At 37.7% G+C, this 12,070-nt stretch overlaps 1 protein-coding gene across 1 annotated transcript in view; it reads left to right on the top strand.

Moving 5' to 3' along the window:
* Window positions 1-12,070, top strand: part of RIT2 (Ras like without CAAX 2) — a 204,326-nt gene that overhangs the window by 110,933 nt on the left and 81,323 nt on the right. The window contains exon 4 of the mRNA XM_032205905.1: window positions 3,532-3,723. Coding sequence (XP_032061796.1) covers window positions 3,532-3,723 — 192 coding nt within the window. The remainder of the gene's footprint in view (window positions 1-3,531; window positions 3,724-12,070) is intronic.

Consider the following 12,070-nt stretch of genomic DNA (forward strand, 5'->3'; position numbering starts at 1 on the left):
TTTGCATAGAATAATCAATGCATCTGAAAATGAATCACTGTCAGCACGACACTAAGGTACATGTATTCTGGCTGCTTAATCTAACACATCAACTGCAATAATATGTCATAATGAAAAAATGGAAAAGCAAATTTATTCATATATTTAAAGTCATAATTATGCCCAGGCATGACGCAGAAAGCGTAGGTAAATGTCTCCATCTCTAGAATAGTGGTGCTTATAAGCTGAGCATTTTGTCCTTTTGGACACAGTGTGTAAATCGCAGTGTGTAAAAAAAAAAAAAAAAAACAGTGTGTAAATCCAGATTCTCCTTGTACTTAAGGAAAGCCACTAAACATTCCTGGTGAGTGATCCAGACAGTCCTCATGTTGCAGCAGGTCACTTGCAATATTTAACTTAAACAGAGATATGTGTCTTAATGCATCCTTTGTTCACTGCAAGCAGCTATAAATGAGTGTAAAAAGTTCAGAACACTTCCTGGAGGTGGATCACCTCACTGAGCAGAGCTAATTCCTTGTAAAAGGCTGTGCAGAATAATCATCTAGTGTCATAATATTAGATTTATGAATGTTCTAACCCAGGAATACAGAACATCTGGGCTGTGATTTGTTATATAACAAAACATCTACTTCATATGTCTACGTGGGACCTAGAGGTTCTCTTTAGTTGTGTGGTGGTTTTACCGTGCTGGGCAGCTAAACCCCACAACCGCTCTCTCACTCCCCCTCCTTTAGATGAGGAGGGGGAGAAGTAAAGCAAAGAACAACTCACGGGTTGAGATAAGGATAATTTAATTAAAGGGAAATAATAATAACAATTAAATAAAGACTACTATGAACTAAACAATTTAACTAAGGGAAAATAAAAAGGGAAAGGGGAAAAGGGAGGGGAAAAGGGAAAAATAAAAAGAAGGGAGGAAAACAAACAAACAAAATAAATGAAGGCTATATGGAAGTGCAGAGGAAAGAAATTACTCTCTACTTCCCGCAAATGAGCGATGATTGACCACGTCCTTGAAGCAGGGCCTTAACGCACGCAGCCGGTGTTTGAGAGGAGGACTGACGTTTTCCCAATGAGAGCCCACCCCTCCCCTCTTCTTCCTGTTTCCACCTTTTATTGCTGAGTGTGACACCACATGGTATGGAATGTCCCTTTGGTTGGTTTAGGTCAGCTGCCCTGGTGATGTTTCTCTCCTCAGTTTTTGCCCACCCCCTAGGAGGGTTAGAGAAAGGCCTAGTGCTGTGCCAGTGCTGCTCAGCAGTAGACACAACACTGGTGTGATAACACTGCTGTTCCAGCTACAAGTACAGAGTACGGCACTGTATGGGCTGCTGCCGAGAAAGTTAACATTCCAGCCAGACCTAGTACAAGTTGTCTAAATATTCAGCTCTCTCCCAAAAATAGATAAAGCAGAAAAACAGTTGTTTGTTGTTTTTTGTTTGTTTGTTTGTTTGTTTGTTTTTTGTCAATGGAACCAATCTGTAATCCATTAATTATATTGATCAGTTTTCCGTTATCTATATTGGAGCTTAGGTTGTGGCCTACAACTGCAGAGATGGCTAAATTCAAGAGCCTTAATCCACAAGTTCAACTCCATATAAGATTTTCACTGTATGTTCAGTCTGAAGGAAGGCATCATGGCCTTGTTTAGCTCCTACTGCAAAGGAGACAACCCCACTAATCATGGAATGGAATAGGTCTAGGTGATGATGAAAAGAGAAGAAACTTGGGAAGGTAGGTGGAGAGATCCTGTCTTGGCAGGAAAGTCAGTGGGTGAGTAAGTGAGCGAGAGTATGTTTCCATGCTTAGTAATTAACACTACCCGTCTGTAACTTGGAGACTTTGAGTGTGGTCTCCAGTTTGTTATTGTTTTGGTTATTGATCCAGGGGCTCAATATAATAAGGTTGAGAGGCAACAACCTGGAAAACAGAGACCAGATCTCCATTCATTGTCTTGCACAAACCAACAAAGAATAGATCCCCTTTGGCTAGATGTCTTCTGTCCTTCTACCCACCACTGCCCCACATCCACTTTCAAGATGATGGAACAGAACACAGCCTAATCCACTCTAAGCTATAGCTTGGCAGATAATAAACTCTCCTGGGATGGAAGTGGTGAGAGTTTAGACATTTTGAAATTCAGAGTAAGCTCAAAGCAGAATCTTACCCTTAAATTGCCTATTAGTCTGCTATTTTGGAGCTTAGTCTATGAACTTCTTCCTGTAGCAGGTGAAATATTTTGAATGATATATTAAAAAGCCCCTGGGTAAAAGATACATCATGAATAAATGATAATGGTCAACACAAAAGTCTCTTCACAGGAAGTATTATCAATCAACATGAGTGACTATTGAGAAAGATTTAAGGCTGGGACTTTTAAAAGAGCATAAGCAATCCATTTCCCTTCAATTTTCAGCAAAAATTGTGGACATACATATAGCCTAAACTCTTTTTAAAATCCTCACCTAAATTCTCAACAGAGTAAAAAATAGAGGACTTGATATTGCATCCTGCTGCTCATAGAAATGGTCCAACATTGATATGTGTATGCCTTGCTTTATCAGACCTTCCTGCATCTTAATATCTCTGGAGAGCTGATTCTGTCAGGAGGATTTTGATCTCAACTGGCTGTTGTCATGGGCTGGTTGTCATGGGCTGGATTATTCTGGGTTGTGATCAAGAAGAGCAAACAAAAAAGAAACTGTCTTTAAAATGCATTCTCGAGCTGCAGTGTCTGAGACTAGTTTTTAAAAAGTAAGCTTTGATTTTTCTAGAATGTAGTATTTGTTAAATAAATTTGAAAACCATACTCGTAACTCAAAATATAGTTGTGACAAAAAATGCATACAAAAATATAGGAAAATGAAGGAACAGAAAATCGGGCCAATTATCCCTCCATTCAAAATTATTCATTTTGATTTAATGGTATTATCCCACACTGAACTAAATACCCCAGCTTCTGTGAGCATTTGAAAAAGCAGAACTTTTTTTTAGATTATGTTCCTGTTTTGCTAGGCATTTTTCCAAAGCTGGTAGGAGTCAATGACAATGATTTTGATATTACTGAGTTTCTGAACTGAGTGCATAATAAAGAGTTTGTAACTATCTACCATCCCTAGATAGTAATATAACTCTTCTTTCACACCTATTAACATCCATTGAATTGCTAGTCATCTACGTGTACCATAAGGGCTGCAGAAGGTTCTAGAGCTACATAAAACAGTGTTTTCTATATGCAGGCACTGGCATAAGTTGATCTTCTTAGAAGATAGAATTCTCCTGATAGGAAAAGATTTAAAAAAAAAAAAAAAAAAAAGGAAAAAAAAAAAAAAAAAGGCCTAAGAGAAATCCTGCTGGTGTATGATCTAATGACCCAGAAGGATGCATGAGTTTCAGCAAAAACTATTTAAAACAGTAAAACAAGCAATGTGAAATTATTTGGGGGATGGAGGAAGTTTTCAGCAAGTCTGTTATTTGCAGATGGAATTTTTTTTCTGCCAAATTACTGAGCATGTTCTTCTTATTTCACAGGCAGAATTCACAGCCATGAGGGACCAATACATGCGAGGTGGAGAAGGCTTCATTATCTGCTATTCCATCACAGACCGTCAATCCTTTCAAGAAGCTGCTGAGTTTAAGGAACTCATTTATCGTGTCCGGCATACCTATGATATCCCCTTGGTGCTGGTGGGAAACAAAATAGATCTTGAAGAGTTCAGACAGGTAAGACACTCCGCTGATGGTTTTGGCTTGTTTTTTCTTGGTTAGCTCAGGGACTTCTGTAACATATGTTGTACAGCACCACTGAGAGTTATTAGTACAAAATGAGGTTTATTCAAAGAGCTGGGAGAGGTAATAAATTAAGGATTTAGCAGTACTTTCCATTTGTATGTAATAGATCTGAAAGTAGTCTTGGCCAATCATATCCAAATGCTTCTCCCTTTTGCTTGGAAAGGAATACTATGATTTTCTTCTGAAGCTATATATATGTGTAATATGGAAATAGATTCTGTCAGGATTCAGACAAAAAATATGTTTCTTGTTGATCTTGTCTGATCACTCAAATGGGAAAATTAATGTGTATGAATGTCTGAACTGGATATCACAAATGGCCCTCAAAATGAAGGGGCTTGGGAAGGCTATTAGGAATGATACCAGACACAATGTCTTTGAGATGTGATATATGCACAAAAAGTTGTTATATAGGACTGGCACTGGACATCCTGCCTGAATGTGTATCAAGGCAATTCAGAATCATGTTTCTGTTTCTCCATGAATCGGAATTCTCTCATGAATCAGATTCTCCGATAGCTCTCCATGAGCTAGGATTTAGGTGTCAGACTCTTTTCATCCCTATCTTTTTTTATTTCCATCACTGTTACCAAATGTGACAAAGTCAGAATGGTTTTCTCAAATATTCTGTGATCTGTAAGTTGAGTTGTGGAAAACCCACACTTTAAAGAATAGTAAAATAATACAGTCCAGATCTTCCAATTTGAATAAAATATCTGAATATTACTATGTCTACATAAGCAAGTACTATGAACCAACTGAAGCGGAGCTATAGTACAAGTCAGTTTATTCTGAAGTCCACATTTCAGAAATTGAACTTTGGACTAGCTCTACTCCAAGGCTATTGTTTAAATGTTTTGCAGGTGCTAAAGTGTATGAGGTGTGCTCTTGGAGCATATCTTCACTTAACTCTCATCCAAAGTTTGGGTCATGTTCTTAGACTACTGCACAATTGAAAGCAAAACAGATGTGGAGATGCTTAGGAAATACTGTTCAGAGTCATATACAGAGACATACAGTCAAATACTGTTCACATCATCTCTGTGCTCAGCTATAAACATGTGTTAATGGGCTTCAGCAGCTCATTATTTCAGAAGTGGGACTTGAGCTTGTGCTGTACATTTAACAAACACTGAAATAAATTGATCTGTGCTTACCTGATAGGTTAAACACTACCTAAGAAACTTGATCAAATGTGGGAAGGTAGAGTGAAAGGAATCTTTTCAGTGTCATGTGTTGTGGTCAGGACTTTATTAATACAGCTTGAATGTTTGAGCATGATAGCCAGCAAACTCTGGGGTGGCATACAACAATGAGATGACAATGTACAGCATTAACATATCAATGATCAAACACCGAGGAACACAAATATACCCAGTTCAAACTACTGAGAAATGGTAGGTATCAGAATGCAATTAGCCAGACTGGAATTCAGCCAGGGCACCAGGGCTAATATTGGTGCTTTGCTTAATGACATTTTTCTCCTATGGAAATCATTAAAGGCACTGTAATATTATTCATGGTATTTGGAAACATAACATTAAGTTCAACATTCACTGGCATCATTTCCATTTAATGATAATTCTGCAACAATCAGACAGGCTGTAGGAGCTCAGTCAGACAAAGCTCTTGTTTGAAATGCAGTTCAATACACAATACGATTAATGATGTATGTCGCTTGCCTCAAATCTATCAACAGCACTACAAGAATAAAACTAATCTGCAATTAAAATTTTATGTTAGTAGGAACACTACTGAAAACAAAATAGCAAGCTTATTTTTAAATAATGTTTTTATTTTCTGATGGCTTCAGTAAAATTACTGTTGGCTTTAAGTGTACCTGTCATTTCTAATGTCTTAAGAAATGGGTTTGTCTGTATACCTTCCTAAAACAAGTTTTAATTATATCAGCCTAAAGAATAAACATTTTATTTTTATTTTTTTTTCTGAAACAACGTGGGGGAACAACTGTGAAAAAGTTGTGGGAAAAGTAAATAATAATAATTAAAAAATCTTCATGCATATTTACAGAGTCACCAAATGTCAGAATGGTTAACTTTGGCAGGGACCTCTGAAGGTCATTTGGTCCCAACCGTTTGCTCAAGCATGGGCCACCCAGAGCAGGGTGCCCAGCACCACATCCAAGTGACTTTTGAAGATCTCCAAGGAGGAGACTCCACAGCCTCTCTGGGCAGCCTGTGCCAGCACTCCATCACCTGCACAGCACAGACAGGCTTCCTGATGTTTAAACAGAACTTCTTGTGCTCCAGTTTGTGCCCATTGCCTCTTGTCCTGGCACGGGGCACCACTGAGCATAGGCCATCTCCATCCTCTTTGCACCCTTCCTTTAGGTAGTTTGATAAGATCCTCCAAAGCCTCCTCATCTCCAGGCTGAACAGTCCCAGCTCAATCAGGCTCTCCTCATAGGAGAGCTGCCTCAGTCCCAGAATATTGTCATAGAACATATTCACTCTGGTAGCAAGTCTTCCTCCATCCTCCATTCCCTTTCACATATTCATCCTGTAGCTACATCTAGCCATTTCAGACCTTGTTCCGTCCTGAATTTAGAGATTCACTAGGAAAGTAAATGGGCATGAGTGGTTAAGGTGTTTATCTGTGTTCATCTTGTGATTTTTAGCCATTGCTCTAAGACGTATTTAAGTATTATATGTACTTTATCCCATAGCTCTTTGATGTGAAATAGACCACTACGAGCCTGATTAGATGCCATTTGAATGGCAGTGCCTTCTGACATTAAAATCTTTAGATTGATAAATATAAGGTGTATATCTGTTTTAATGTCTTTAGAGTTTCAGAAACATTTAGGACCGGCTGATGTGAAGTACAATAGATACTTTCACTTCAGGTCTGTTTTGTAACTTTGCCCCAGATAGCACTTACTGAGGTTTAAAAGCTATGTAATGGTTAAATATTTTCTAATTAAAACATGTCAATCTTTAAAAATAAAGTAATAAACTGGTCATATTTGAATTGCTAAATCTAGATTTCATTTTTTAATTAAAATATTTTATAACAAAAACATGTAGCACTGCTGAGAGACTGTTTGAAAAAATTATCCAGAAGACTGCCTACTGACCATTGCAATATATTACATTCAGTAATTCAATGGGGAACTAAATAAATGAGCTCCTTTGAACAACGTGCTGTAGCTCTGAGCTGAAAAGAACAGATACTTTCTAGCTGCTTTTTCAAATTATATGTGGATGTGAGAACCCCTCTGGAAATTTTACCTACACAAAAATTGCACAGCCTTGATGGAACACTTTTTCCTATACACTATATGTGATCCCAGAGGAATAAACTATAGGCTCATTCAAATCCATGGATAGCATGTTGATGGCCATTGAGGCTAAGGTTATGAGGGCAGCTCACGCTTCATTCAGCTCTTGGCCTCTCTGGGAAGCCTATCATCACAGTTGTTAGTTTTGCCAGTACAGTCTTGGTCCTGAAAAGAATTATGCACTTGTTTACTCTTCCACAGATGAATTGTCTTATTGGCTTCAAGCACAAATCCAAGCAGGAACAGGACTTTTGAAAGCATTTCCTTCTTTCTCCCTCCTCCTACAATTTCTCTTCTTCAGTATGAAATATAAAATCAATATGAAATTTGTCTTTAACATGCAACAGTATCTATTTGGATTAATATCACTTATTAATTACTGGTGCTTACTGCATACTTGCAATTTATTATATTTTCTTTCAAAGTTTTATTATGCCATAAGGTAATTCTTGAATCCGGATTACAGTAGCTCCATGCATTCTCATGACCTGAAGCAGATGCCTGCGGAATATTCTCATTTAGATGAGGTTTTACTCTGGAATTTATTTGAGATGAGATGACTGGTTATCAGATACTGTGCACATCAATTTCTAGATTTCTCATTTTGACAGTGGATGTAGTGTCATGTTGGCTACTACTAATTCTAGTTTTGTATTGGCTAAAACCTTGAAATGTCTGCATCTGAGACTGCTAACATTCTAATGTTTTGCTTGTTTGTTTGTTTTGTTTTTGTTTTGTCTTTTTTGTATGAATTACTCTTCAGTATATTTCAGACATTGCCAGTCTGTACCTTCTGTTGCCTGGCTGAGACAATGAAAATAGTTACAGAATATGACATTATATGTTGTTTTCATTTTCCAGTCCATAACAATGAAACACTGTTTACTAGATGTTTTGTCATTCATATTAGTCATGTAATGGCAGTATACTGAACTTCTTGCCTTAGTATCAGGATGAATTCCTTTGTTCTGGGGATTAAAACTGCTCTCAAATTGATAGATATCCTTTAGTGCAATCAGTTCCATTTTTACTTAAGGACATTGGGGTGGAAGAATCTGTATGCTGAAGCCTCGTTTCCCATTTATTAGGCCAGTACAGTACACAGAAACTGAAAATTTCTATTGTTTCTTCTCAACTTTCAAACTGTAAGTCAAAAGACATACATTTCCTGTTATTTACTGACAAAGAATAATATTTATCTGAGTTAACATTAGACATGTTAAAGTGATTAGACTAAATGAGTCCTCTGTAAATCCGTGGAGAGCTACAGGAAATATCCTAAGTCTTAGACATATTATAAAATGAGATGAATCTTCCCCTGAAGATGTTTGTCTTTATGTCGACCCTAGAAGGAGGCATTGGTGAAAATCTTCCTTGCTTTTATAAAGCAGCATTTGGGTGAGCTGAAGAAAATTGTTTTTAATTGTCCTTTCAATTGAGATTCTGACCTGATTCTTTGTGTTGTGATTGCTGATGCAAAGTACAAACTAGAATCTTAAAGCAAACTTAACTTGCTTTTGGTTTCTAATGAATAAAATCTAATAAATAGTCATTCTGAAGGTAGCCCTCCCTTCTAAAGACTGGAGTGAGCTGTGACCTGTGAGCTCAAATGTATTCTGGCAGCCTTACCCTAAAAAAAAGAAAAAAAAAAAAAAAGACAACAAAAAAACATAGTGGTATCTTTAATGAAAACAAGCTAAAGAAGAATACTGCAAAGAAGAGAAAATTATTCAAAACTATTTGAAAGTTGCTTTGAATTTTGAGATTAATTAATTCATCCATCTTGACATCATCATGGCTGTTCATTTTCCCTGGCATTCATGCAGTTATATTTTGCTAGCATCAATGCAGGATGAAACTGAACTATGCTTTTAAGGAGTTGCCTTTGTCATTCACATCTTCTTCTCTACATATTGCCTTAGCCACATGATATAATATGATATTTTTCATTTGCTCTTATTTGCTCTTCAAGTTCTGAATAAAGTAAGACATTTTTGTTGTTTTGATGGATCTCTGGCAGTTGTCAGAATATTTGGAACTATAACCACTGAAGCTGTCATGATGTTTATTATCTTAGAAAACTGTCAAATATTTGATAATCACTTTCTACATTACCAAAATATGTATCTGGATTCTGATATGTTCTTCTACACTTTTAATTTCTACTTATTTTTAATTGATTTTGATTTTTTTGACATTTCTTTCATACTGTTCACTATCCTGAGAAATCTTCTGCATATCACTAAAATATCATCTTTCAGTATTAGCCCCCAAACCCAAGCCCAAAAAGCATGTGTGCTTTTCTTTGCCAATGCAACTGTAAGAGTCAATCTGGCAGTTGTTGTCTCTTGTCTCTTATAATAATAATTCTATTATTATTAATTCTTCTGTCTCTAGCAAATGTTTATCTATATATAGTTTACCTTTTTGTCATTATCATGCTTTATATTTCAAAAATAAACAAACAACAACAACAAAACAAAACCTAAACCGCAGGTTCATATTACCCAGGCTGCAATAAATGCATCCAGACACATAAACAACTGTAATAAAACAGTTGTCTCATTTCTCAGTTCATAATTGTGTCAACCTCTCTGGAAATATCCAATAAGTTCCATAATACATCCAACACAGAACAGAAGACATTTGATGAGGACTAAAATGCAGATAACAAGCTTCTCTATAGGAACAGTAACAGCAGAGAACCAAGAGCTAAACTTCATAAATAAATAAATTGAATGAATAAATAAATAAAATAAAGACAACTAACTGATTGTAGCCAAAGCTACAATCGTTGAGAATTTGTATGAGCAAGGACTTGTAGTAAAGGGTGTACACTAAGGATGGTGGTGCAAGACCACATCACAGCTAGGGATGTTAAACAGCAGCAGACTTTTTATTGTTTTAAAAGGCTCCCTGTACCTGCTGCTTCCACCTGCTTTCCCTTCACCCTCCACCTCAGAGATTTTGTCTTTCTCATATCATAAGAAACACAGAATTATAGAATCAGAGAAAGGTTTGGGTTAGAAAAGACCTTAAAGATTACCCAGTTCTAACCTCTGCCATGGCCAATCACACCTCCCACTAGGCCAGGTTGCTCAAAGCCTGATCCAGCATGGCTTCAAGCACTTCCAGGGATGGGGAATCCACAGATTTTGTTGGCAACCTGTTCCAGTGTCTCACTGACTTCATAGTAAAGAATTTCTTCTAAGTATCTAATCTAAATCTCTCCTCTTTCAGTTCAAAGCCACTCCCCCATGTCCTATCACTACAGTCCCTGACAGAGTCCCTCCTCAGCTTTCTTGTAGGTCCCCCTTAAGTACTGGAAGGCTGCTCCTGGCTGAACAATCCCAGCTCCCTCAATCTGTTTTCACAGGAGAGGTGCTCCAGTCCTCTGATCATCCTTGTGGTCATCCTCTGGTCTCACTCTAATAGCTCCATGTACTTGTTCTAGTGGTCCTAGAGCAGGACTCCAAGTGCAGAGCAAAGGGGGAGAATCCCCTGCCTCGCCCTGCTGGCCACACTGCTCTTGGTGCAGGCCAAGATACGGTTTGTTTTCCAGGCTGCAAGCACACATTGCTGGCTCATGTTGAGCCATTAACCAATGCCTCCCTCCCCCAAAATCTGACTTTATGTGGCCATGTTTTTTACTCCAGCAGAAGGACACCTTGGAGGAGAGGTGCAAAGCTGCAGACATATTCTCTCACCAGTAGTATTTATCTAGGTTGCCTCTCAAGGTGAATTTAGACTCTGAGATTTGTCTGCTTGGTCAGGAAATTTAGAGGTTAGTTGTGAAGACTTTAATGCACTTTTCATTTGACAGCGACACTAGTGGGATCTTTCTTTCTAACTAAAGCAAGCAAATGCTGCTGGAAAACTACCCTCACAAACATACTGCCTAGGGTAGAGCTTGTTTGTAAGTTCAGAAATGCTGTTGAGTGACTCAGAAGATTATTCACAGAGGAAAACCCATTGGTTACACAGTGACCACACAAAACTGTACAGCTTGCAAAGAAGCCCACAGTGGTATCATTTATTGGGTGACCAGGGCTTAGGTAGAAGCCTGTACAGATTCTGGTGTTGGAAAGCAATATTTGTGAGGAAGATAATTATCCCTTAAGGACTTCCATAGTTCAGTTTTCAGCAGCAGGAAATGGGTAAGGAAGGAGCTGTGTGTGACTCACTCTGGTTCCTGTCCTGCTCCAGGGGCAGTGCTCCAAGAGCCTGATTGCAAAATCCCTTTTTATTTTTCAGTTTATTTACTGCAATTTTCATCATCCTGTCTGTGAATATTCCTCTTACACACCATGCACCAGACAATCATAATCCTGTTTTTAATGCAAACAGGGGAGAGGCATGAATGTAATGTAACACACATGGCAGTACTAATTGGGGCACAATTTTGCCTCTCCAACATCTATGCCTGAAGCAATGTGACCTCCCATCTCTCAAGAGTTATCTTCCCATTTTCTCTACAGGGACACATCTACACGTAAGAGAATGGCATGCAATTGAAAGATACATGCTACTATTTTTATATACATGCTACTATTTTTACATAAGCAAAATCAAGATTTCGGCCTAACTCATATATTATTCACTACAGTTCTGGTTCAGGAAGCTATTTAAGCATAGGCTTCATTAGAGTGGAACTAATGTATGTTCTTCAAGTTAATTTGCACTTGAGCAAAGATACTGCCCTGAAATTGAGACAGTAATGAGCAACTTTATGAAAACAAAAGTTCCTTGGCAAAGTAGCAGATTAATATAGGAGGTAACCTTTACTGAGTGCATTGTTTACATAAAAATGTGAATTTCTCATAGCAAGGATAGTTTCTTGTGTGTTTTTGCAGTAATAGCTCAAATTATTTGAAAGAAGAAATTTTGCCAGAATTTAATTACTTCTTATCATGGTGTCACAAATAAAAGCATGAGACCGAGCATTTACAGAAAAGAAGATAAACCAGTTTTAATCAG

This window comes from Aythya fuligula, chromosome Z (genome assembly GCF_009819795.1).
Source record: "Aythya fuligula isolate bAytFul2 chromosome Z, bAytFul2.pri, whole genome shotgun sequence".
NCBI classification, from domain to species: Eukaryota; Metazoa; Chordata; class Aves; order Anseriformes; family Anatidae; genus Aythya; species Aythya fuligula.